At 39.0% G+C, this 27,101-nt stretch overlaps 1 protein-coding gene across 2 annotated transcripts in view; it reads right to left on the minus strand.

Annotated features, from left to right (window-relative positions):
* The window catches only part of HACE1 (HECT domain and ankyrin repeat containing E3 ubiquitin protein ligase 1), a 50,972-nt gene that overhangs the window by 20,904 nt on the left and 2,967 nt on the right, over window positions 1-27,101 (minus strand). For both annotated transcript variants that reach the window (XR_004255260.1, XM_032216429.1), the window contains exons 3-17: window positions 25,248-25,337; window positions 23,065-23,169; window positions 21,890-21,965; window positions 18,793-18,924; window positions 17,705-17,787; window positions 17,091-17,187; window positions 15,736-15,837; window positions 15,285-15,391; window positions 10,655-10,805; window positions 8,976-9,304; window positions 7,822-7,890; window positions 6,852-6,939; window positions 4,993-5,104; window positions 4,809-4,906; window positions 3,802-3,889 (exon numbers count right to left, since the gene is read on the minus strand). Coding sequence is in view for 1 of the 2 variants with exons in the window: in XM_032216429.1 (XP_032072320.1) it covers window positions 3,802-3,889; window positions 4,809-4,906; window positions 4,993-5,104; window positions 6,852-6,939; window positions 7,822-7,890; window positions 8,976-9,304; window positions 10,655-10,805; window positions 15,285-15,391; window positions 15,736-15,837; window positions 17,091-17,187; window positions 17,705-17,787; window positions 18,793-18,924; window positions 21,890-21,965; window positions 23,065-23,169; window positions 25,248-25,337 (1,727 nt within the window). In the remaining variant the exon portion in view is untranslated. The remainder of the gene's footprint in view (window positions 1-3,801; window positions 3,890-4,808; window positions 4,907-4,992; window positions 5,105-6,851; window positions 6,940-7,821; window positions 7,891-8,975; window positions 9,305-10,654; window positions 10,806-15,284; window positions 15,392-15,735; window positions 15,838-17,090; window positions 17,188-17,704; window positions 17,788-18,792; window positions 18,925-21,889; window positions 21,966-23,064; window positions 23,170-25,247; window positions 25,338-27,101) is intronic.

A 27,101-nucleotide genomic window follows, 5' to 3' on the forward strand; every position in this document is an offset into this window, starting at 1 on the left:
CTTTCTAGAGTCTCCACATCTTTTCTACATCATGGTGACCAAAACTGAATGCAGTATTCCAAATGTAGCCTTACCAAGACATTATAAAGTGGTATTCACGTGATTTTGATTCTGTTCCTCTGTTTATGTAGCTTAGAACTGTGTTGGCTTTTTTGGCAGCTGCTGCACACTGCTGGCTCATATTTAAATGGTTGTCCACTAGGACTCCAAGATCCCTCTCACAGTTACTACTATTGAGCAAGATACCACCTATACTATACCTGTGCATTTCGTTTTTGTTGCCTAAATGTAGAACCTTACTCTTTTCACCATTGAATTTCATTTTATTAGATAGTCCCCAATGTTCAAGTTTGTCAAGATCCTTCTGTATCTTTAGCCTATCTTCTAAAGTGTTGGCTATTCCTGCCATCTGAAAATTTGGTGTCATCTGAAAATTTGATGAGTTCCCCATTTATTCCCTCATCCAAATCATTGATGAAGATGTTGAAGAATACTGGGCCTAAAACAGAGCCTTGGGGTACTCCACTGCATACTTCCCTCCATACAGATGCAGTTCCATTGAGGACTACATGTTGAGTGCAGTTGGTCAGCCAGTTACGAATCCATCTGGTGGTGATGCTGTACAACCCACATTCTTCTACTTTATCTAGTAGTAGGTTATGATCTACCTTATCAAATGCCTTACTGAAGTCCAAGTAAACTATATCGACGGCATTCCTCTGGTCCACTAATTTTGTCACTTTGTCAAAGAATGCAATAAGATTAGTCTGGCATGATCTGTTTTTGACAAACCCATGTTGGCTTTTGGCTATTACTTTGTTTACTTCTAGGTGTTCGCTAATTCGTTGCTTGATTATCTTTTCCAGAATCTTTCCTGGTATTGAGGTCAGGCTGATAGGTCTATAGTTTCCTGGATCTATTTTTTTTTTCCTTTTTTGAAGATGGGAACCACATCAGCTCTTTTCCAATCCTCTGGCAGTTCCCCGGTGCTCCAGGATCTCTGAAAGATATAGTTCAGTGGTTCTGAGATCTCATCTGGGATGCAATCCGTCTGGTACTGGTGATTTGAACTCGTCTAGGGTAGACAGGTGCTCACTTACCATTTTCTTCCCTATTTCAATTTGTGTTCCTAATCTGATTTTTGTGGTGCTGTTTTTGATAGATTGGACTGTTTTATCCCTTTGTGTAAAGACAGATGCAAAAAATGATTTAAATATTTCTGCTTTCTCCCTGTTGCTTGTCACCTTCTTGCCACTTCCTCCCAGCAATGGACCAATTGTTTCTTTAACATTTTTCTTGTTTTTAACATGTTGGAAGAAGCTTTTTTGTTATCTTTTACTTTTGTGGCAAGCCTTTCTTTATTGTGATCCTTAGCTTTCCTTCATCTTTACAGGCTCGGGGTATTTGCTGATATTCTGTCTTAGTTATGTCCCCCCCTTTCCACTTTTTATACTTAACTTTTTTGCCTTTCAATTTGTCAGAGTTCTTTATGCAGCCAGGCTGGTTTCTTTTGGGAGCTGTTATTTTTCTTCTTCATTGATATTGTGCTAAACTGAGCTTTTGTAATCTCATTTTTCAAAATTTCCCAAGCTTCTTGAGTTGTTTTCTCCTTGAGGATTCTCATCCATGGAATTCTTCCCAAGCTCTCTCTAAGTTTATTGAAATTAGCTCTCTTAAAATCCAAGACTCTAGTTTGACTTTGTTCTGCTACTTGTGTTTGCATAATGTTGAATTCCAATATTGCATGGTCACTTGCCCCCAGGTTTCCTGTGGCTTCAACACCTTCTATCATTTCCTCTCTGTTAGTGAGAATTAAGTCTAATATGGCCGATCCCCTTGTTCCCTTCTCTACTTTTTGGGAAACAAAGTTGTCTGCTAGGTTCGTTAGGAACCTGTTGGATCTTCCACTTGGTGCAGAGTTTGTTTCCCAGTTGATGTCAGGATAGTTAAAATCCCCCATTACTATTGTGGTGTGCTTCCTACATACCTTAGTTAGCTGTTCATCTACTTCCTCTGCTTGGTTGGGTGGCCTGTAGTATAGACCTATGGCAATGTCGTTTCTCCCCAACCTTTAATATTGACCAAATGCATTCAAGATAGTTCTCATCATTGTGTGCTCTATTTCTGTAGAGAGTAATTATTTCTTATATGTAGTACAACTCCACCTCCTCTTTTATTTGGTCTATTTCTTTTAAATAATTTAAATCCTTCTAGCTGTATGTTCCATTTGTGGGTTTCATCCCACCAAGTTTCTGTAATGGCAACAATATCGTATGTCCCCTCATTTACTTGAATTTCTAATTCGCCGTTTATTCCTCATACTCTGTGCATTGGTGTATAGACATTTGAGTCCATTTTGATTGACCCTGTGTTTACTGTCTACATAACCTGTGTTATGCATGACTGCCCCTATTTTCTTGCCACTTGTATGATTCATGCACATGGTATGGCTCTCACTATTAAATGTTTGGTTTTGCTTGACAGCAGGAGTGATAATCTTACCCGCACAAAGATCTATGTTACATGCACTGATAACCCTATGAATTTTAGATTGCTAGGGACAGAAATGTTCTGTATCAATTAATTCTCTGTCCCCGCTGTTCAGTTTAAATGTTTATCCAGAAAATCTGTGAATTTAATGTCAAGTAACTCAGTCACTTTCTTGGATGGGTGCAAACCATCTCTTTTGTACAGTTTTTCATTGGACCAGCTGCAGATATCATGACTAATAAAACCAAAGCCTTCCCTTTTACACCACTCCTTTAGCCACACATTAAACTCTGCTACACGCTGGCCCTTCCCTTTTTGTTCCTTATATACTGGTAAAACCTCTGAAAAGATAAGCCTACAACCTACACTACTAAGTTCATACCCCAAGCTCTGGAAATCATTCTTCATAGAAAGTATATCTTTTTGGGACAGATCATTTGTGCCAAGATGTATAAAAGGCATCAACATCACAGTCCTTACTTGCTTTCTTGACTATCTTAAGAATACGCCTGTTGTCTTGCTGGCAGTAGCACCTGGCAGACACTTGACCTCTTCTAAAACCTCCATATCCATTCCTAAATTTACATCCCTTACGATTGAATCACCAACCAGAAGGTGACTTCTCTTTTTACATACCTTGATCTTCTTGTATGACTGATGTGTGATACCTGGGTCCCCATTTCGTCTTTCCAAAGAAAGTTCTTCATTTTGGACCATGATTCCTTGCTTATTTGAGTCATCATTATCACAACTACCTTGACCTGTCTCTTTAGTGTCCCCATTAAGGTCAGCAAGGGCGCTATATGTGTTATGCTGGGTCACAGCAAAAACTTTGTGTTTATGGTTCACAGCTCTCACCCTGCCAGATCTCACGGTTGTCCAGACTGCTCTTCTCCTGCAGGATCTTTGCGGTAGAGAGGGCTGATAGCATGGCATCTCCATAGTGTGGAATGGCCAAATTGGGCACCTAATTTCTGCTTGCAGAGCACAGATTAGAGATTCTAGATAGGTAATCTGTCTATGTAGACTAGTACAATGGGGCAAAAAAGTATTTAGTCAGCCACCAATTGTGCAAGTTCTCCCACTTAAAAAGATGAGAGAGGCCTGTAATTGACATCATAGGTAGACCTCAACTGTGAGAGACAAAAAGAAAACAAATCCAGACAATCACATTGTCTGATTTGGAAAGAATTTTTTTGCCAGCAGCTCCAATCATCAGCCTCAGGAAAGTTCAAATTTCCGGGAAGAGATTCAGTTTACTATTTTAAATGAACTATAAGTATTGCAACCTGGAGAGAGACACCAACATACCATCAGCTGATTGAGTAAAAAGGGCATAATCTGGATTAACAATCTCATTGGAAAGGATATCAAACCACTCACGTACCACACCTTGACCCTAGAAGCAAAAATGTATATAGTATTACATATGCATAATTTGAATGTGCTAAGATGTTCATTATCAGTACAAAATGTATTGTATTTCATGTGATTGGCAACCAGCTCATATTTATGACCAGTTGTAATGACCCACGGAAACATGATCGCAATTTATGTTTGTTGCTAATTTTCAGGGGGGAAAAACCTATTCAAAAGAATGGATTCACTTAACAATCACATGGTTCACTTAATAAATGGAGTAACTCAATTTATTACTGTTGTAACCACGTTCATAAAATCAAGTCGTCATCTAGTTCCTTGATTTACAACTGCAACTGTTTATGACCAAAATGCCAGGCTACATTGTGGTTGTAAGTTGATCTGCAATGGGCCTTTGATAACTAGGGATAGGTCTAGAGCTGCCATGGAAGTTATGAACTTCTGATCTCTCTTAAGCAGGGGTGTCAAACTCAATCGCATTGCGGGCCATATTGTGACATATTGTGATCTTTTTTGCCCATCTGGGGCAGGGATGGCCATGGCCTGCGTGGTCTAGATGTGGCCCATTGACTGCTTGTTTGACATGCCTGCTCTTAAGACATTATGGCTCAAACCTGATTAACAACTACATTTTTCTACCCAATGCTTTTGGAATAAGAAACAATATGGAATAAGAAAAAATATGGAATAATAAACAAGCATTGGTCCCAGATATAGCACCTAGTAAGTCAGAAGTAACAAAAAATTCTATTATTAATCTTTGCTTTCAGAAATATTTGTATTTTGAAATATCTGCTTCAAGCCCAATAGCCAAGGAGTATTTTCTCCTTCATTTAGCACAAATTTTATAACAATTTTTGAACAACTTCCATCGTAAGGAAACTATGCTCCTAAAAACAATATTTTACAGTTATTATTCTGTATGTAACGTTACTCACCATGCCTTCTTCACCATGGAAACGTACAGCAATTCCTTGCTTCAACTTTACACAATTTGCTTTAGATACAACTTCACAGCTGCTCCTAAAAATAGAATCTAAATATGAAAAACATTAATTTCTCACTTTTGTTCAATAAGTAAATATTCAGTACAAAAAATATTATACATATGAACATCCCTACCTCTATGAACCAGCAGAATATCACTTTCACTGACAGGCCTATGAACCATGTCAGAATCCGGTTGTCCAGAATGCAAGTGTTCATAAAACCATTCACAGCGATCTTTAAATGGCTAAGGAGAATGGACAAGAACAAATGTTTGATTTATGAGGCAGGGTAGAATTAGAAGTAGGAACACTAAGACATAGAACATTATGAATTCCATTTAAAAATTCAGCATAATATTTGTTTCTTAGGAGAAGAGATCCAACAGCATATTACAAACTGTTTTGAAAGAATCCCACCGTGTGGAAGGATATATTTCATAATGCCTAACCTGCTTCGTAAGATATAAAAGTCCAAAGCTATCTTGGACATAGGGCATTAGCAAAATGGTTCTGTTGATTCATCTCACTGATTAAACATCAGGCAACTTTTTCAGAGAAAACTGGAAAAAAACTAGGAGAATCAGAAGCTGCAAAGTGAGTTAGGTCCCATCATAAAAATAGCTGTGCTTGGTTTAAGGGTAAAGGTTCCCCTCACACATATGTGCTAGTAGTTCACAACTCTAGGGGGCGGTGCTCATCTCCATTTCAAAGCCGAAGAGCCAGCGCTGTCCAAAGACGTCTCCATGCAGCTAGCATGACTAAACGCCGAAGGCGCACAGAACGCTGTGAGCTTCCCACCATTTTTTCTACTTGCATTTTTTACATGCTTTCAAACTGCCAGGTTAGCAGAAGCTGGGACAAGTAACGGGAGCTCACCCCATTACTTTGAGCAGGATTTTTTTCTGCAATCTCAATCAGAGGGATCCCAAAGACTGCAAAGTGGCGGGATGGTGGTTGGGAATAATTCCCAGTCTTGAGAATATAGATTGTCCGTCTCCTGCTTAAAATCTTTGCCTAGGTGACAAACCATCCCTTGCCATTTGGAAGAAAATAAATCTAGCCCAGCTACATTATCATCTTTAATATTTCTAATTTTTTTGCATTTCGACCTTCAACCAGTGGCAGCACATTTTGCTTACATCTTCTAACAATTTCAGACTAATAATCAAACTTGTTCATTTCCTGCATCAGTGTTTAGAACATAAACTTGGATAATCTTCAGAAAGGATTATCCAAGAACTCTACCTGATATTATTCCATCAATAATTGAATTTTAGTTTCTTGCTAAACCATTCCTAACCGTGAAATCACTGCCACTTCTTCTTTGATGTTCATGTCCTGAGAAATAAACAATGTGCTCGTCTGACTGAAAGCATCCAATTCCAGTTTATATCAACCCGCTGATAGCTAAGATGTCAGTAATAGATACATTTCATCTTTCATTCTGTTAAATTTCCCATGCTCGTGCTTCTTGTATTCCATATTCCCACTTTGATTTTATCTTTACAGCTCTGGATTTTCTTTCCTCACCTAGCAAACATTGCAAAGGCTTTCATCTACCTGTGAAATAAATGCCACCTCAGTAGCATGTTGAGTGCCATCATGTTGAGAGGCATATCTTCCGGCATCAATCATTTTATATTTTCTATGCATGTGGTTTTCTTGACAAAAATACAGGAGTGGTTTACCACTGCCTTCTTAATTCAACTCAGTATGAATGGATGCCTTTGCCATTGTCATTAAAGTGACTGTCTGCTTCAAACATCTTTCTGTAGAGCTCCTTCCCAATATTGGTGCTTGCTTCCTTTAACTGGGCATCTGGGATTATCTTTATTCCTTCAGTTACCCTCCTAGAAATATGCATGAATATGGCATATACTGTACAAATGACATTCTTCATTCATCCCTCCCAGGAGAACCCCCACCACTAGGAGGCTACAGAGCAGGACTCGGACGGGGAGGGGAATTTTAAATTAGGCTTTGAATGTTTACCTGTGCTTTTATGATGTGCATAAATCTGGACATAAGTTCAGGACACTCAAGAAGGAAATGGAAGTGATCAAATATAATTTCAGGATTTCTGGAAAAATGAGAAAAATGGAACATAGATCACTAATTCAGGAAGAATATGGACAAACTACGAAGACTCTCAGGGTTCCAAGTAACACCCTCAATGAAAGAAAGCTCTGAGGCTTGAAGTTTCTCAAAGTTCCATTTTATTAGAGATGTCATATTGGCACATCTGGGAAAACCCGAATCTGAAAGTTTCTGCGTTTTCCCCACCCAAAAGAAAGTTCAAGTCTCTGCCCAGCACCCCCATGTCCATCACATCCAATCAGGCACCACCTGAACCTGGAGTTGCCACCCAGTCACCTCATTGCAGCTGCAGGACAAGATGACCTTGACTTTCTGAGAAAGAATGTTGTTATATATCACCCATTCTCTGTATAATCCTCCCTCCCATTTTCCCACAGCAGAAAATGTGGCAGGCCAGAAGCCCCAAAGGTGAAAGACCTGACAGAGACATTAGCTGCTTTAAATGAGAGAGCAATTACAGTGAACTTCAATGTCTAAGAAGGAGCATGCATGAAATAGAAAACCTGCGTCAAACTCAAAATTAAACAAAAGATTGACAAAAGATTTTGTTGTAACAATCTTAGTTGATTGATTCTAATAGAGCAACATTCGGAATCACTCAAGTTTTCCACCTACATAAAACAATAGCACCTCAGAACAAGCCCCTCATTTCCCAAAATTTTTTCTCATGAGCACAAGAAGTGATGGGACAGTAGTCCGTACTGGCTATTTTGCTACCTAATCTGCACTGGTTCATTAGATGATTTTTACGATCCCTCCCTGAGTTATTTTACAAAAGTTTTAAAAGAATAAAAATGTTGCCAGACTCTTACTAAGAATCAGATATGTATTCCAACCAGATGTATGTGAGTTTATGGCGACATACCGATTTACAAAGCATTTAAGAGCATTGTCGTGTCTGCAGACAAACTCTATGAAGCGAGGAGATGTCATTCTGCAAATAAAACAAAGGTCCAAACAGTTTAACAAAGTATCCAATGTAAAAATAATAATTCATTGCAATTTTCCAAGATATATAAAAAAACTACTCTTGAAGCAGCTTCATTAAGGTTACCTGCTCTATATTAAACATTTTATCCATAAAAGTTTTTTAAAGGATAATTTTAAAAATATGCACAAATTCTTAACTTAATAAAGTAGATGGGGGGGGGGGGGGGTTACAAACACTTGGCTTTGGAAGTGTAAATGCACTCCCAGAGGAAGGTTCAAACACCTTCAATGGTCTAATAATCTAATTTGAACACTTATTATACAACATGTTATTTTAAAATAGAGCCTAGGGCACAATTACATTTATGTAGATATATATATTATACTGTACATATTATCACTGTGAGAATACAAAGGCTGAGATTATGTACTGCACTTGCCCATAATTTGTTGTTATGATCCACTGTGGTGTGTGAACATCAATATGATGTATATACAAAATATAGTTAAACCACAGTGACTTAATGGCATGTGAACCTACCCAGATTTAATTGCATGAGGTCATAAGAATTCTTTGGGGGATCCTAAATGTGTATAATCTTCCTAGCATCTGTCCACTGGCTTTTATGTTCAGACAGTTTTATTAATTTGCATTCATTCTTCAAAGTTTTCCTATTTGAACGACCTCCTGATAATTATGTGCATTCCCAAATAAATAAATGAGAAACTGTAAATTCCTCTTTGTGTTAAAATTTACTTCTGATAATTCTTTGAATTCTGCTGGGACCAAATATGGGTTCTGGTCAGAGGACAGAAATAGAGATCTAGGATTCACAGATTGAATATTTAACTACTGTATAGGTCAGCCTTGAATTACAATGGCAATTGGAACCAGGACTGCAGTTACTAAGCATTGTGATAATAAAGTATGACATAATCTAATCACATCATTTAAAAGCAGCAATCCAGGCAGCCCTGGTTATCATTGTAACCCCAAGACACATGGGTCACTAAGTGGGAAGCAGAGAAGAGAAAATCCCACGTTTTGAATGATCTTGGAAGAAGGAAATGAAAAGGTCTGAAACTTACCCCTGAGGCATCTGACAAGAGCAACACATATAAAATGCTTGAATGACAGCACTCAGCCGGTTTGCTGTCACAGAAATAACATCTTGGCAGTCCGCATAAGCTTCCTGAGCACTGCCAACTTTATACATTTTAGATTCCTCTCTTTCTGCAGAAAGTGCACTTATTTCAGTTGAAGCAACTTCAAAGGTCGGTGCAGGAATGTTATCTTCTTGCTGATTGGGTCCTTTTGGCTTCAGCAGGATAGAAGAGATGTTGGTTTTGTCTTTCATTAATTCTGCAGATATTAGGGCTAGCCATTCATCTAATGAATGCCAGAGTAATTCCAAAGGCTATCAAATATAAGATAAGGGGATAAATTTTAGGTGAATGTACAATATATATATATATGCTATATTTATGCTGATAAATAAATAAAGGGAGACTAGTATAGATCTATTTCAAGCTATTTAGCTCTCATCAGCTAGCCATACCCTTACTGGGATTCGAACCTGGGCTGTATTGCATATTAGGCAGATGTGTTAACCATTAAGCCACAGGCTCTCCTCTGTTATCAGCTAAGCCAGGGAGAAAGGTATATATTTAAAGTCACAACCCCTGGTATGCCCAAATATGGGAGGAAGTTTACTACTTCCATTCTCTGTCCATCGGCTCGTCACAAGAGACCATCCAGACAGAAACCCAATATTTTTATATGGTTAATGGTTAACACATCTGCCTAATATGCAATACAGCCCAGGTTCGAATCCCAGTAAGGGTATAGCTAGCTGATGAGAAACAGTTGTCATGCCTTTAGGTAAGTAAAAAATGTATGCACTGTATATGTATTAGAAGATGATAGCCATGGAAATAATGTGCAAAGGAGAAATAATTAACTAGAAACTATAAATATTAGGTCTTACACCAAGACATATATGTAAGCTATCTACTGCCTCATTTTCAAAATAATAATAAAATATATAAAATTCTAATCTTGTTTCCAAAAGCCCAGGTATTGTGCCAGATAAATTTGGATAGAAGTAATTAAACTAATCAACTAAAGATATGCAATATGCATAAACTTATTAACATTTTAAATAGAATGAACTTTAAATATATAAATAGAAAACAGTAATGGTTACAGGGAGAGAGAAAAATCAAGGCGGGCCAACTTACCATATTTTTCGGATTATAAGACGCACCAAGATTTCAAAGAGGCAAATTTTTTAAAAAAGTTTTGGCACTCTGCAAACCTCCCCAAAACGGTCCATTTTTCGCGAAAAGGGATCCCTTCTTTTTTTTTAAAGGGCCTGAATAGCCTTTAGGAGGCTTGTAGAGTGGGGGGTGTAGGGGGCTGGGGGGGGCAAAAATGAGCCAAAAACAGCCCATTGTTTGCTAATTTCTGCCCTCCCCAGCTCCCAGGAGCTCTCTGAAAGCCTCCTAAAAGCTATGCACAGCCATTTTATGAAGGGGAAAGAGTTTCGGGAGCAAAAAATGCTGTATTCAGTGTATAAGACGCACCCAGATTTTCAGCCTCTTTTTTGAGGGAAAAAGGTTCATCTTATACTCCGAAAAATATGGTAAATAGGTATCAACCAAATTTATTTATTTTTCTCATGTGGATTAACATACACATATATGATAACATTCCTCTCTCTACTATCCACTTTTCTACTAATATCTAGTAACAATACTTTTCTGACCTTGAACACTTGATTTCTTGGAGTTTTATTTCCATTGTAGCCCATATCATTTCCATTATTAGGAGTGGATGGGCCAAGACGAAAGACATGGCAAAAAATCCTCACTATCCTCAACAGACTCTTCATTTGTGCTTCATAATTACTTGACAAACTAAAATAAAGCATACACATTTGTTTTAATTAACAAAATGTACATAGGAAAATTATACTGCAGCAATGCAATAACTCTAAGCTGGGGTGTCAAACTGGTGGCCCGCAGGCTGCAAGTGTCATGCGCAGGCCACACCCACCCCAACTCCGCGAATGGGAAAAACATCATGAAACCTCATGTGACAGCAATGTGAAGCAGTGAGTTTGACACCCATGCACTAAGACTGCATGGTTGCCGCCCATGAATTTTGGATCTTTATATCTAATCCTGCTTGTATACGGCCACCTTATATATCACGCACTTTTGACTTGGTGGCCAAGGACGTCTCCCCAGGACATAAGAAGGGAGAGGAGCGGATCACCGCTCCCTCCACCCTTTCCACATTACTACACATTATAATTGCGCAATTTTAAAATAGTATGATGAGTGTATGGGAGTTGGCTGGAATTGAATGAATGGCCCACTTTTATTATTTTGTTACTATTGTATTTTTATATGTTTTTAAATATTACATGGGAATTGCTAGGGTGGATAAATGAGAATGTTTGACTCGGAGGGCCTGCCGGGGAAGGCAGGGGTCAGTGGGGTGGTCGGGGGGACTACTGCTACGGGAGTGGGTCGGAGCATTACGGTCATTACAGGGAGGGGCAGACATGGCGGGGACTTTAGGGCTAGCCATTACCGGGGAAGGAGGGTTCGCTACATCACAGAGATCCCTCCTTCCGGCCCTATGAGTCCCACTCCAAGACCAGATGGCGCGAGTAGTCAGGACCCTGGTCTCAGGCTGTTGTCGCTAAATGCCAGGTCTGTTGTACACAAAGCTCCTCTCGTCCGGGACTTAATTGTTGACGAGAGGGCAGACCTGGCATGTATTACTGAAACCTGGCTGGGCACAGAAGGAGGAGTCCCCCTTGTAGAGATGTGCCCAGAGGGATTTCAGGTGCTTCATCAGCCGAGAGCCCAGGGAAGGGGTGGCGGTGTGGCTATTGTTATCCGGGAGTCTCTGTTACCTCGTAGGGTCCCTGCTCCGGAGCTTGTCGGGTGTGAGTCCCTGCTGATAATGTTTGACCTCAAGGGTCAAGTGGGTGTGCTGCTAACGTACCTGCCTCCCAACTGCGTTGCAGCATCCCTCCCCTCGCTCCTCGAGTCAGTAGCCGAGCTGGCAGTTGAGTTCCCCAGGCTTATAGTTCTGGGGGACTTTAATTTGCCATCGCTCGGTGAACGCTCTGATGGGGCGCAGGAGTTCATGGCCTCCATGACAGCCATGGGCTTGACCCAGGTAATTCGGGGCCCAACCCATGCAGCGGGTCACATGCTCGACCTCGTACTTCTCTCGGAGCAGTGGATGTGTGATCTTGGTCTGAGGGGTAATGAGATCATACCCCTGTCGTGGTCAGACCACTGCCTACTGAGGCTTGACTTCTGGAGGCCAAACCCCCACCGTAGGGAGGAGGAACCGACCAAGTTGTTCCGCCCCAGGCAACTTATGGACCCGTTGAGGTTCCAGACGGAGCTTGGGGTTATTCCTGATACTCTCGCCCACAGTTCGGTGGAGACTCTGGTTGCCGCCTGGTATTCGGCGGCGTCGGAGTCTCTTGATCGGATTGCGCCACTACGGTCCCTCCGGGTCAGTGGATCCCGGAGACCTCCTTGGTTCACCGAGGAGCTCGGGGAGAAGAAACGCCGGAGGAGACGCCTAGAGCACCTGTGGAGGTCCGATAAGTCCGAGGCGAACTGAGCACTTCTGACTACCTGCACCAAGGACTACGTCCGGGCATTAAGAGCTGCCAAAAGATCACACATCTCCGCCTTGGTAGCATCCGCCGAGTCACGCCCAGCCGCCCTGTTTAGGATAACCCGCTCCCTCCTTAATAGGAGGGATGCGGGAGACCCCTTGCAGGGTAGGGCTGAGGACTATGCTCAGTTCTTGGCGGACAAAGTAGCTCGGTTTCGGTCGGACTTGGACTCCACCGCAGTAGATCCAGCCGAGACACAGGAGGATTACTTGGCAAATCATCTCTGGGTTGAGTTCCAGGATGTTGCCTCTGGGGATGTGGACAAGGCCATTCGAGCTGTAAGTGCCTCCACCTGCATTCTGGACCCGTGTCCCTCCTGGCTGGTTGCCAACAGCAGGGAGGTGACACATGGCTGGATCCAGGCGGTCGTGACCGCCTCCCTTCGGGAGGGGCACTTCCCCGCCGTACTTAAAACGGCGGTGGTGAGACCCCTCCTGAAGAAACCATCCTTGGATCCAGCCATTTTAAACAACTTTCGTCCTGTCTCCAACCTCCCCTTTATTGGGAAGGTTGTGGAGAAGGTGGTGGCCTTCCAGCTTCAACGGGCCTTGGAGGAAGCTAGTTATCTTGACCCCTTCCAGTCCGGCTTCAGACCTGGTTACAGCACAGAAACCGCTTTGGTCGCATTGACCGATGATCTCTGGAGGGCCAGAGATGGAGGCTATGCGTCCATCCTGGTTCTCCTTGACCTCTCAGCGGCTTTCGATACCATCGACCATGGTATCCTTCTGCGACGACTGCGGGAGGTGGGGGTGGGAGGCACTGTTTTGCAGTGGTTCTCCTCCTACCTCTCGGACAGGTCGCAGTCGGTGTTGGTCGGGGGGCAGAGATCGTCCCTGAGGCCCCTAACATGCGGGGTGCCGCAGGGTTCGGTCTTATCCCCCCTACTATTTAACATATACATGAAACCGCTGGGCGAGATCATTCGGAGGCACGGGATAAAATACCACCAATATGCGGACGATACGCAACTGTATCTGTCCGCCCCGTGCCAATTCAATGAAGCGGTGGACGTGATGAACCAGGGTCTTGAGGCCGTTAAGAACTGGATGAGCGCTAACAAACTGGTACTCAACCCGGACAAGACCGAGTGGCTGTTGTGTTTCCCTCCCAACAATTTGGCTAATGTTCCAACACTTAGGCTGGGGGGTCAAATTTTATACCCCTCAGATAGGGTCCGCAACTTAGGAGTCCCCCTGGATCCACAGCTGACTTTTGACCACCAGTTGTCAGCTGTGACCAGGGGGGCATTTGCCCAGGTTCGCCTGGTCCGTCAGTTGCGGCCCTACCTAAACCGGGAGGCTCTCGCAACAGTCACTCGAGCCCTTGTGATCTCTAGGCTGGAATACTGCAATGGGCTCTACATGGGGTTGCCCTTGAAGTGCATCCGGCGACTGCAGTTAGTCCAGAATGCAGCCGCGCGAGTGATAGTGGGCACACCGCGGTTCGCCCACGTTACACCCATCCTCCACGAGCTGCACTGGCTACCTGTCGGTCTCCGGGTGCGCTTCAGGGTACTGATGACCACCTTTAAAGCACTCCATGGTAGTGGATCTGGGTACCTGAGAGACCGCCTTCTGCCGATTACCTCCCTCCGACCGATTAGATCGCACAGACTGGGCCTCCTCCGAATCCCATCCGCCAGTCAATGTCGACTGGCGACTACACGGAGGAGAGCCTTTTCTGTTGCAGCTCCGACCCTGTGGAACGACCTCCCCGTTGAGATCCGCACCCTCACCACCATCCAGACCTTCCGCGCAGCCCTCAAGACCTGGCTCTCCCATCAGGCCTGGGGATAGGTTCCCAATTTACCCGCCCGAATGTTGACTGTTGAATGAAAGTTGTGTTTTATTATTTTTCTTTTGTTCACATTTTGTTTGTCTTTTGATATTGCACCCCCTTCCCTGTGATTGTAAGCCGCCCTGAGTCCCCTCAGGGAAAAGGGCGGCCTATAAATCTTAATAAAATGACTAAAAAAAAAAAATGACTAAGCAGTCATATAATAAAGACTGAAGGCCCCATTCTCCAAATCCATTTACATTTTTAGCCATATCCAAACATCAAAATATAGATGAGTCATTTCACAAATCTTCTTCTTACTTTTTGACAGAGACTTTAAATAATATAGATAAGCCATCCAATCAATTACTGTGTCATATTCCAGTAGTTCTCAATTTTTTCTTCACCACAGATCCCCTTTAAACAACTTTTGTGGCCACGGAACATGGCGACGGCCCCCAAAGACTTAACTCAAGATTTAAATCATAACATTTCTTCAAGCATCCATGGACACCCTGTGACAACATTGCACACACACCCCAGGGTCCGTGGACCACAGGTTGAGAATCACTGTCATATTCTATTTGCAAGGAATAAGACTTCTATGCAGAAAATGATGCTAGTTCTATATCCATCTCTTGTATCTCTGGTGGAACTAACCCAAGCATCTGAATGGCACATGTTGCTTATCCTTTATCAGTATAAATATCACTAAACCGTTTTCACATTCAACCCCATAGTTTAGCTTTCTTTCCTTTTTTCTGTAAACAATACCCTTGTGACTGTTCAGAAAAGTCCAGCTGCTTCACTATTATCTTTGAATCTATGTACCTTCAGCTTGAATGGCAATCAGAATATCCCATCTGAGGAACAGGAGAAGGAGGAATAACAATAACTATGTTACCTAAGCAATTTATGGCCATTTGTAGTAGCTACTTCAGCAAGACTTGTTAAGATTTTAAGGTACTGGTTTTCATTCTGCTGAGATAAGTGTTCTAGGACTTGGCGCAACTGTATATAAAAAGAGAAGCCATTAAGATGTATTATCACATTAGTTAACATAAGTAAGACTTACCATTTCTGCTAAGAGTTAGTTTATGTATGCAGAGCTATACTGATATAAACTCCACTTGAGTTTAAATGAGGTTACTTTGTGCAGGTTATCAGAGTAACACTGAAAATGTATACTTATATTAGAATAAATTTCACTGAGCTGCCTTTACAGATAAACATATATGGAATCTGACTATAAATATGATTCATTTAGAATTCCAAAGAAAAAACAATACATTTACTTAAAGGAAGCACTTACACATCAATTTGTAGGTTTAACATTAGAGGAAAACTGAATTTACCATGTTTTCTCTAAGATCTTCATTTTGTGTCATTTGAATAATTGTTTGAAAAAGTCTAGGATGATGTTGTATTAGAACTTCACAGGTCTCTCCATAACCACCCTGAAAGAAAACAATGTTTTCACATAAGCAGACATTTTTACACATTCAGAAATTGTTTCTTAAATGTTGAAGATAACTGAAATATTTGATGAGATCACACACAGGTTCACATTTAAAAGGACCCATTGTTAGGCAGGCAAGGCCATTTTATTTCAAAAACTCATTGTCATGAAAGTGTTTTAGCTCACATCTCAAAGTAAAAAGACATTTTTTGAATGTTTAAATAAAGATACATTATTTATCAGCACAAATACAACACAAATGTGGCAAAGGCAACAGTAAAAATATTGGGTTTCTGTCGTGATGGACTCTTGTGACGAGCCGATAGACAGATAATGGAAGCAGTTAGCTTCCTCCCATAATTGGGGCATACCAGGGGTTGTGACACTAAATATATACCTACTTCCCTGGCTTCAGTTGATAAGGAGGAGGACCTGTGGCTTAATGGTTAAGACATCTGCCTAAGATGTAATACAGCACAGGTTCGAATCCCAGTAAGGGTATGGCTAGCTGATGAGAGCTAAATAGCTTGAAATAGATCTATACTAGTCTCCCTTTATTTATTTATCAGCACAAATACAACACAAAGATACATTACTCTACACAATAATGAATAGTAACGACTAGGAAAAATTATTTTCCACAATTTTACAATATAAAAGAGAGTACCAACATTATGCCAATTCAAGTCGAATTACTGGAAGGAATGACTATGAATTTAGGCCTTTCCTTTGAAAAAAAAAAGATATGAATATGCTTGAGTCTGGGGTTCCAAGTGTGTGAAGGGCCTCATTTCCTGGTTACGCTAATAATATATTAGGACTAAAATATTTCTTGGCTGCTATATGTATTTAGTTTTTCTTTTTGCACTATGTTTTAATTGGCTTTATTAAATTGTATGATTATTTGCTGCCCAGATTTACTTGTTTCAAATGGGTGCCATACAAACTGAACGAATGAAGGAATGAAGGAATGAGAGAAAAAATAACCCAAAATATCTTATGGCATTTCACCCTTTCTTAATATTACTTTAATTGAATATCTGGCAGTTACTAGAATGTTTTTTGAAGGTGATACCTGAACTACGTATGTCTTGTGGGCACCATGTTGGCGGCCTCTATAGCAACTGTTCTTAGATCATCTATCAGCACCTTCATAAAATGCTAAGCACCTATGTTCACATGATTAATGATTACAATGGCAATTAACAGGTACATTTAAATTGTCCATATAAAGTTGAAAGCAATATATACCTGTACACAAAGATCAAGTGGGGTTACTCCATTTTTATCTGGCAAGTATTTGGCTCCTCTCATCAGAAGAATCTGTGCAGTGTCTCTTTGGCCATGGCTATATAAAATATAGAAACCTGGTAAGAACTGGTTAATAGAGGCTTTGCTGTCATCCATTCTCTTCTACAATCCATAAAACATGTGATAAATAATATGCATCCTTGTAAGGAAGTCTGACTGAGAACGGATTAGGATATCCTTCACACAGAGGTTAGAAGAAAACATATACTGTACTTCCATTACTGTTAAAATTACAGATGAACTTAATTGTATTACAATGATTACATAATCAATTTCATACATATATTTAATGAAGCAAACAAAAAAGCAACTGTGAGGAAAGCATTTTCACTAAATTATTTGCATGGGCCTACTGTGAACTATTGGTCTAATTTGGCACAAGACACTTTCTTAAGTCCAAAAGTGCAGTTAGGTCAAGACGGTTGACGCAGTTAATTAAGAACAGAGGTGAGAAGGGCAAAGCCAGCATTATACCCACTTCTCCAGTTGTCTCATTGCAATTTTAACACAGAACACATTTCATGTAATGTTTTAAACTGCAGAACAAGTCATACCTGCAAGCAAAGTAGAGAGAAGTTGCTCCTGAAACATTGGGCCTGTTAATATCTGCACCGCTATCTAAAAGACACTGAACAGTCTTTGGGAAAGAAAATAATAATAATGAAATAAATTTACAAATATGATTTAAGCTTCAATCCTATGCCCACTCACTTTGAGATACCTTTGCTAATCTCAATGGAATTTATTTCCGTTGCATGCAGACATCTACAATATTATGTTCCTATAATATCAAAAACATGTTCTCCAATAAAAAATTATTATGTTCTGAAATTAAAATTAAAACTTAATTTTTCTACCTTAGCTCTACATTTTAGACTTTCTTGTCACATAATTGTCAGTCACTGAGAGTGAGTTAAGTGTCATATACAGTAAATTTAGTAATAAATAATAATAATAATAATAATAATCTTCATTAAAATTGAGAGATCAGTTAGATTATCAAGAACTAAATAATATCTTCCCAATGAATTAAGCCGCTTGTAAATAAATAAATACTGTAAAATATTTTAACTAAAACTAAGAATGTTGTGTACAGGTTACATAAGCCTTATTAGTACAATGTACCAGATTTCAAGGATATGTTGTCTCTAAAGATGACAGACAGACATATAAACAGATGAGAGAGAGTGACAGAGAGAGGGGGACAGAAATGCATCACTGCCAACAACAACACCGCAAATCATCAAAAAGTGCAACTAATGCTGTCATTGTTTCAGCCTAACACCTGATTGAAACAGCTAAATGTCTAAAACAGGCCTGCCCAACCATAGTAACTTTTAGATTTGTGGATTTCAACTCACAGAATTCCCTTGGGTAGCTGTGGAATTCTGGATGTTGAAGTCCACAAGTCTAAAAGTTGTCAGGTTGGACACCCCGGACCTAAAATATCTAAAAGTTTTAATGTTATGCTGAACTGAGGGGTCCATCATTTTCAAAATCAGTAGTTATTTCTTAACAATATTACCTGCTTAGAGTCAATAAATAATCTTGGGATTTCCTAGGAAATTTATATGTCCTTGCATATACATGTTTACAGTCTAAAGCCAGAGCATTCAGGTTCAAGCTATCTTCCTCAATTTACCGTCTTATGGCCATTTTGACAAGCAACGTGAAGGGCTGTCTGCCCCATTGCATCTTCAACATCTACATTGGAAACGTGCTGAACAAGATCATGAAGCAGTTCTGTTCGTCCATTAACAGCAAGCCAATGGATCTGGGTCAAAAGAAAACAGAGCACGCATTCAGCAAGGAAATGTACAGCTTGCTCAAATACATTTCATATTTCTCATCTGAGTGATCCTTAAGATATGTTGATATTTTAGCCATCTCTGCTAAGTTTGTTACTTTTAATGTCCATTCTTGAATAGTAGGCAAATCTTCCTTCTTCCAGTATTGCGCCAACAGTCTTGCTGCCGTTGTTAGGTTCAAAATCAAATTAGTCTCTATAACAGTACAATCAGTAGTTATACCTAACAAGAATAACTGAGGGGTAAACTTTATCCTCTTTTTAAAAATATTTTGCATAATCCACCATATTTTTATCCAGAATGTTTAACCTTTTTACAAGTCCACCATATATGGTAATATGTAGCATCCACACAATCACATCTCCAACATTTAGGTTGTAAATTCGGATACATGCAAGCCAATTTTTTAGGATCCAGGTGCCATCTATAAAACATCTTGTAAAAGTTCTCTCTCAGATTTTGAGCTTGCGTGAATTTTACATTTCTTACCCATATCTTTTCCCATGTATCCAACATTATTGGTTCTTCAAAATTTTGTGCCCACTTTATCATACAGTCTTTAACTAATTCTGTTTCAGAATCCATTTCTATTAATACATTATATAAACTTTTTATATGCATTTGACTTTGATCCCTAATTTGTTTTAATAGATTGTCCTCGTCTTGCGTAATACCAATTTTCGGATCTTTTTTCCATCTGGCCTGCAACCTAAAAATACCTATAGTTAAGGATGAGCAAAGGGAGAGATTGAATCAACCAATAACTTTGAGGGAAATCCTCCAGGTAATTAAACAGTTAAAGGCTAAAGTATGAAGCATTTTAAGAGCCATCTCGAAATCCTGTAGTTTGGTTTTCGGCCTGGCTCCTCCCACCGCTTCTGAGCTAAAATCTGTGGCTTCTTTAGCCGTTACATGAGCTTGTTGCAGAGCTTGTTGCTTCTTTAGTTCTTGTTCCATACGTCTGGCGGCCGCTCGGGTTTGTCTTTGCTCTTTGGCTCCTTCTAATTCCACCAGAGGGGTCCGAACTTGGTTCACCTGCAATAATCCTTGAGTATATTGCTGACTGGTCTGTCCTTCTTGCTCCCTTTCTCTGGGTCCTGGAGGCGGGGGATGTCCAGCCTTTAGTACATTGCTGTAAAAATCTCTAGCCTTCCTAACTGAGTTAAAACGATATCTTTGTCCCAGGTAGTTGACCACTAATCCGGCTGGAGCTTCCCATCTGAACTGTAACTGACGATTTTTGAGTTCATCCACTAGGAATGCATAGTCTTTTCTAGATCTCAACATTTTGGGTGGGATTTCCTTCAAAACTGTTACCTCCTGGCCCACAATCTGCAACTTGGTTTTGTAAGACTCTTGTAATATCAAATTCCTCATATCCCTTGTAGCAAAATACACTACAATGTCTCTTGGGAGTTGTTTCTCTCTAGCAATCCATGAATTAACACGATATATCTTGTCTATTTGCCAGTCAAAGTCCCCTCAGTCAAAGACCCATCAATTGATCAAAGGCTTCTGAAAAAATCTCCTTCAGATTTTCTTGATTTTTCTCTTTAAGGCCCCTTATTCTCAGAGCAAATTCCATCTGTCTGTACTGCAGCATTGTGATTTCATTTTCTGCATCGTAAACCTTGCCTTGGACTGCATCCATTTTAGTTTCAAGATTAATATTGGACTCATTAACATCTTCCACTTTTTCCTCCAATATGGCTTATATAGCCATATAAGCATTTAAAACTTCTCTATCTTTTCTAATTTCTTGGTTACGAATCTGAACTAACCCCTTAACCTCTTCCGAGATCTCCTTAAAAGCAGCAGAAATCTTCTCCTGTATTTTAATTTCTAACGCAGCTGCATGGTCTTTTAAAGCATCATTTAACACTCTTTGTAACACTTCTTGTGTTAAAGGTTCTCCAGCAGGAAGAGCGGGGTTGGGGGGGTAGATTGTAATTTACTTGTCGGAGCTGGGGAACTCCCCGCGCTTTTGGAAGCCATTGTTGTTTTAGTTTGCTTTGAGGCCATTTCCTCAGTTAATCTTATCTTGCACCCAATTAATAAGTCCAGACAAACCGCTTGTTCCAATTATTTCTCTGTAGCTTGCTAATAAATCACTGCTGATTTAGTGATTTTTAAGTGAATTTAAGCTCTATGGTAGTTTGCAACGTTACAGCATAACCCCGCCTTTAGAGCTCTTCGGCGCCATTTTTATCTTCTGTCACATTAGTTTAGTAGAAGGATTTTTTTTAAAAAAATGGCGTTAAAGTATGTTTATATATACAGTTCTAAGTTCTCCGGTATTGCTCAGCCTGTCTTGGATTCAAGTATAAATCAAACGTTGAGCAAGGGGTGGACGTGTGTCTTAGTTTTTGCAGAAAAGCAGAATGAATCCCAGGCGCGGAGTTCGCTGAGTTGCAGGGGGGCTCACACCTTCCACACCCCAGAATTATCTCTTGGGGGGGGGCTAATGGAGCACTTCCCAAACCCAGCTACTCACCCCCTTCTTCTTCGCCGGAAGAAGAGGTAATCAATCTGTCAAACAGCTGATGAATGCTGTCCAGACAGCGTAACGCGATCTTGGGACTGGAGCTGCTAAGAAAAAGCAGCTCTTCAGACACCATGGCCAGCCGGAAGCCCACAAAGGTCTAATATTCATGGAAGCAGAATACTTAAAATTTCTCCATTAATTTAGAAATTTCAGTAAAGTATACAGAAGTACAGCTAGTCCTTCACTTATGACCAGTCGCTTAACAAATGTTCAAAGTTACAACAGTCTTAAAAAAAAAAGTTAGTTACAACCCATCCTCAAAGTTACAATTGCTACACCACCAACCCAGTCACATGACCTTTTGAGCACTTGGAAACCAACCATTTATGATCGGTTACAGCATCCGATGGTCAGGTGTATGACAGGAATAAAATTATAGCACTTACTGCTGTCAGACCTTCATTGTTACAAATGTTGACATCAGCACTGTACTCCAGTAGCTTGCTCATACATTTTTTCTGGCTGCATAGAAAAATAAATTAAATATCAGTCATATGTCCAATATCCTTTTTTGTTTTAATCATATATGAATATATATACCCCTCAATCCCACTGGCCATTAGGAGGTTTATAACTTATCTAACCAAATGAAGTAACTATTAGTTATTAAAGGTAAAGGTAAAGATTCCCCTTGTACATATGTGCTAGTCATTTCCGGCTCTAGGAGGTGGTGCTCATCTCCGTTTCAAAGCCAAAGAGCCAGTGCTGTCCGTAGACATCTCCGTGATCATGTGGCCGGCATGACTAAATGCCAAAGGCACACGGAATGCTGTTAACTTCCCACCAAAGGTGGTCTCTATTTTTCTACTAGCATTTTTACATGTTTTCAAACTGCTAGGTTGGCAGAAGCTGGGACAAATAATGGGAGCTCACTCGGTTACACGGAACCACCAAACTGCCGACCTTTCTGATCAACAAGCTCAGCATCTTAGCCACTGAGCCACTATTATTACATTAATAATAATAATACTTAACATTATTAGTATTCAGTAAAGAAGAATGGACTAGCAGGTTAATGGAAACTAATTATATAAATATATTTTAAATTACTTGACAATACTGTAACCATGTCCTCAGTTCAGTTGGACTGAAAATGAAATACTGAGCTAAACATGTTATTATTGATTATATTTAAACTTACCCTATACATTATTCCTAATTTCGGGGGGAGGTGGGGAATGAAATGAGATGTAATTAAAATTTAAGTTAAGAAACATGTATATATTATTTGAACATTTTTAATGCAGGTTGTCAGTTTCCTTGGATTTAAACAGAGTATCATTTTGCATGCATACCTTTAAATCTCAAAACATGGAACATAATTTGGCAATATTTGCATCGATCACATCCAGAAGATGAATAAAAATATAGCTTCTTATAGTCCTTAATTATTATTCGGCAGCCTGAACAATCCTCAAATCTGACTAATATTAGCATCACTATATTTCAACAAAGATTCCATTAGGCCTCTTAAAAAGGCTCACTAAAAGATCAAAGATTTACATTGCTTAGCTATTTTTTTACAGCTACTATTCAAATAGCTAACACCACTAGAACTTACCCATTCCGAGCAGCTAAATGAAGTGGAGTGCACCCAGAAATATCCTGGTAATTAGGATTTGCACCTTTTTTTAGCAACAGAATTAGACATTCAACTGATCCACAGCTATGAGAGAAAGTTTAGAAACATATTAAAAAAAAAAGTAGAAAAGGATAATTTTCACAAATAAAGAAACAACATAATGATATCATATTAAATTTAAAAGTTATGACTTTTATTTCAACTTATCATTTCAACAAAAATTGTGCTGAAAATTAAGATGATCAGCTAGGATAAAAAAAATGTTGTTTACTACAGAGTAACTAAAATACTGAAACTGAAGACAAAGCTGAACATGTTAAATAAGTTAGCAAGTACTTAAATTTAGGGATTCTTTATGTTTTTAAAAATTACTAGTCTATTGTATAAAATATGACACAAAGACTTGTCCTCAAGTAAAAGAACTTTCAGTATTTCAAATTATAGCTCAAAAACAAACATTCCTTCCAAGAATGGGCAAATCCTACAGACTTCTCAACATACTATTAATACATTCTATGCCTCAAAGCCAACTGAGTTATTTTGATACTTAATGAAATACATGACAAAAATAAAACCCGTAGTGCATCTCTATCAGAAGCTCAAGGAGATTTTTTAAATTGACATTTCTGGGATATTCCAAACATGTAAATAACAAAGTAGAATTTCCATAAAGCCACATTTATGGGTTCATTGAATACTCTGTAAGAAATTTAAAGTATATTTGAAATTAATCAAACATTAAACTTGCAGTATATTAGAAAGAATACATTTAAAGAATGTACTTGAAAGGACGAACATCAACTTTCCTTTGCTAGAGATGCAAAAATGTTTGAGGGCTCATTGACCCATGTGATATGGGCAGGTGATCAATTATCACCTGCCCATATCATATAGGGCATAATGTTTACTGGTAGATTTAAAGGAAAATCTTTAAATATGAAAGATGCTAATGTGATACTGAATTATATACTAAAATTTTGGAATTTATCAGGAATGGTGGATGTACAGAGCAAGCAGCACACTGAAAGGAAGAAATACACTATATTGCCAAAAGTATTCGCTCACATGCCTTTACTTGCATATGAACTTATTGTAAGTGACATCCCATTCCTAATCCATAGGGTTCAATATGTAGTCGGCCCACTCTTTGCAGCTATAACAGCTTCAACTCTTCTGGGAAGACTGTCCACAAGGTTTAGGAGTGTGTTTATGGGAATTTTTGACCATTCTTCCAGAAGTGCATTTGTGAGGTCACACACTGATGTTGCACGAGTTTACGTGGCCTACCACTTCATGGCTGAGTTGCTGTCGTTCCCAAACACTTCCACATTCTTATAATACATCTGACAGTTGACTGTGGAATATTTAGGAGCGAGGAAATTTCACGACTGGATTTGTTGCACAGGTGGCATCCTATCACAGTTCCACGCTGGAATTCACTGAGCTCCTGAGAGCGACCCATTCTTTCACAAATGTTTGTAAAAATAGTCTGCATGCCTAGGTACTTGATTTTATACACCTGTGGCCATGGAAGTGATTGGAACACCTGATTCTGATTATTTGGAGCGAATACTTTTGGTAATATAGTATATATTAACAAATTGGAAAATTGATATTATTCAATTGGTCAAGGAATAGTTGTAGAAAATTTTATGATTTATCTGCTTCGGAAAACACAATTTTCTCTAATAATCAAAAGATGCGGGGGGGGGGTGTCTGTGTCTGTGTGTGTTTATGAGCGCAGTGTGTTATAGTGGTTAAGACGCCAGACTAGAAACTTGGAGATCGTGAGTTCTGCCTTAGATACAAAACCAGCTGAATAATTTTGGGCCGGTCACACTCTTTCAAACCTGGAAAGGAAGCAATAGCAAACCACTCTGAAGTCTTGTCCATAAAACTGCAGGCAATTGCCAAGAGCCAACTGGACTTGATGATACAACAACGATTTGTATTTTTAGCCTGCATTTTTATTTTTTAATTTTATTTTTTCTTTAAGTTTAATGATTGTTTTATTTAAAAAATGAAAAACATTTTAAAATGTAATCATCAAACAAATTTTAAAAAAATTAATATGTACTAAAAATAAAAGTAGAATTCGGAGAATTGAAACCTATAATGAATGATTATTAATACATTTCACAATCTTCTAAAGACTGTCTTACTTAGCTGCAATATGAAGCAAGCTCCTCTTCACGCGTCCAAATGCATAATTGACATCAAATTTTGAATTTGACAGCAACTCTGAAACAGATCTAAGACATATTTTGTTAGTGAGAGAGCTGTATTTTCAGCTCCTTTTAATAGGGAACAGATGGCTGTTGTGTATGACACATCACTGCAAGTCAAAGAAAACAAGAACTCCACCTTACTGCTCAGTTTAAAATTGAATACCCAGTTGAATATTAATTGCATCAGTGAAATATTTAAAAGCAGGACATGCAAGTGTTCCTTTAATTGTTCCACAGCAAATTTTAAGAGGCATTGATTGTCATTAAATACACCCTACATAATTACTCTCAGCCACCTGTAATCCAGACAGCCTCAATATTTTCAGAAATTGTGACACACATCATTAGTTATTGATATTAAATATATAGTTAGAATAGGTGTTCCAACAAGGCCTGATGAATAGCCACAGTATAAGATCAAGGTAAGGAACATATTCAATAAACTTAAATGACTATGAATCTGAGAAATAATGAGAGGAGATAAGGGATAGCATGAAAGGAGAAAAAAACTCTCCAAATTTCAAATAAGATTGAGGTCATTTTCAGAATAAGCTATCATAACAGCAGGAATGAAAGTTTTGTGGCACAAAAAGAAAGCACAATGGAATATATATTTTCAATAGCAGTGAAGAAAGGACAAAACAGACCTCCTAATCAACAAAAGGAAAAATATAACCAAAAAAATGGATGATCTTTTAAGAACATCAGAAGAACCTTTGAATGAATACTCAAGAATAATCACAGAAGGGAACAGGCAATCGGAAGTTTAAAGGAATATAAAGCACTTTTATTAAAATCCTTTAAAAGAGGATTATCAGATGATGTGACGGTAAAGAATATATTAGGGAAGTGATATAATTCTACAGGAAAAGGAACAGCTAGCAAGAGAACAGCACGGACACAATTAAAACACCTACTGAACTGTTTAAGGACTTCAGAGGCAGTACCTGATATACTAACATCCTACAGTATGTTAATAAATAAAGAACAAGATTCTGTGGCCAGAAAATTTAAAAGACCAGCCAATATACCTGTACTGGAAAAACAAATGCAACAGAATGTACAGATTATTGAACTCATTAAACAAATAAGGCTTTTGCTTAAGATATTAAAAAAAGACCAATAAAGCCATACATGGAAAGAAAAATGCCAAATGAACATGTGTGTGATGTTAACAAATGATGAAGTAGAAAAAAGTGATTGTACTTGCCAAGGCTGAAGAAATAGAAGGGAAAGAAAACAGATAAGGTAGATATATTCAAAGGGGTTATGAGAATATCCTTGAAAAAAACCTACAATATGTATACCACTGAGATAGGCTGATAGAGCAAGCATTTATTCATGCAGTCACTAGGAAATGAACTTAACTTAATGGCATAGTTATAAAATATTTTTCATTTGCTTTCCTCTCTGTTTCACTAATAGTGCTTAAAACAGTTCTACAAATTTTCTACTTTATATAGGAAACATCTTTATAAAAAGTTCTAGTTTACATTTATTGATGGGAAATATTACTATATCCAAAACAATAGTATATTTTTTTAGAAAATCTACCGAATTTAAAAATTATGTATACATTGAGCAAACAAGAGCAATGTGGTTCTAGCTTGCTTACCAGCAACTTTATTAGGCTATCTCCTTCAAATAACCGGCTGTGAAAATTGCTTCATTTTTTTAAAAAATGAAATGAGAAAATATAATTTATTCAACACTGACATTTTCTTCATATTTTGGCTAAAGTTCTTGTAACACTTCACTAGATCGCAAGCAAGAAACATTTAAAAACTA

This window comes from Thamnophis elegans, chromosome 4 (genome assembly GCF_009769535.1).
Source record: "Thamnophis elegans isolate rThaEle1 chromosome 4, rThaEle1.pri, whole genome shotgun sequence".
Lineage (NCBI taxonomy): Eukaryota > Metazoa > Chordata > Lepidosauria > Squamata > Colubridae > Thamnophis > Thamnophis elegans.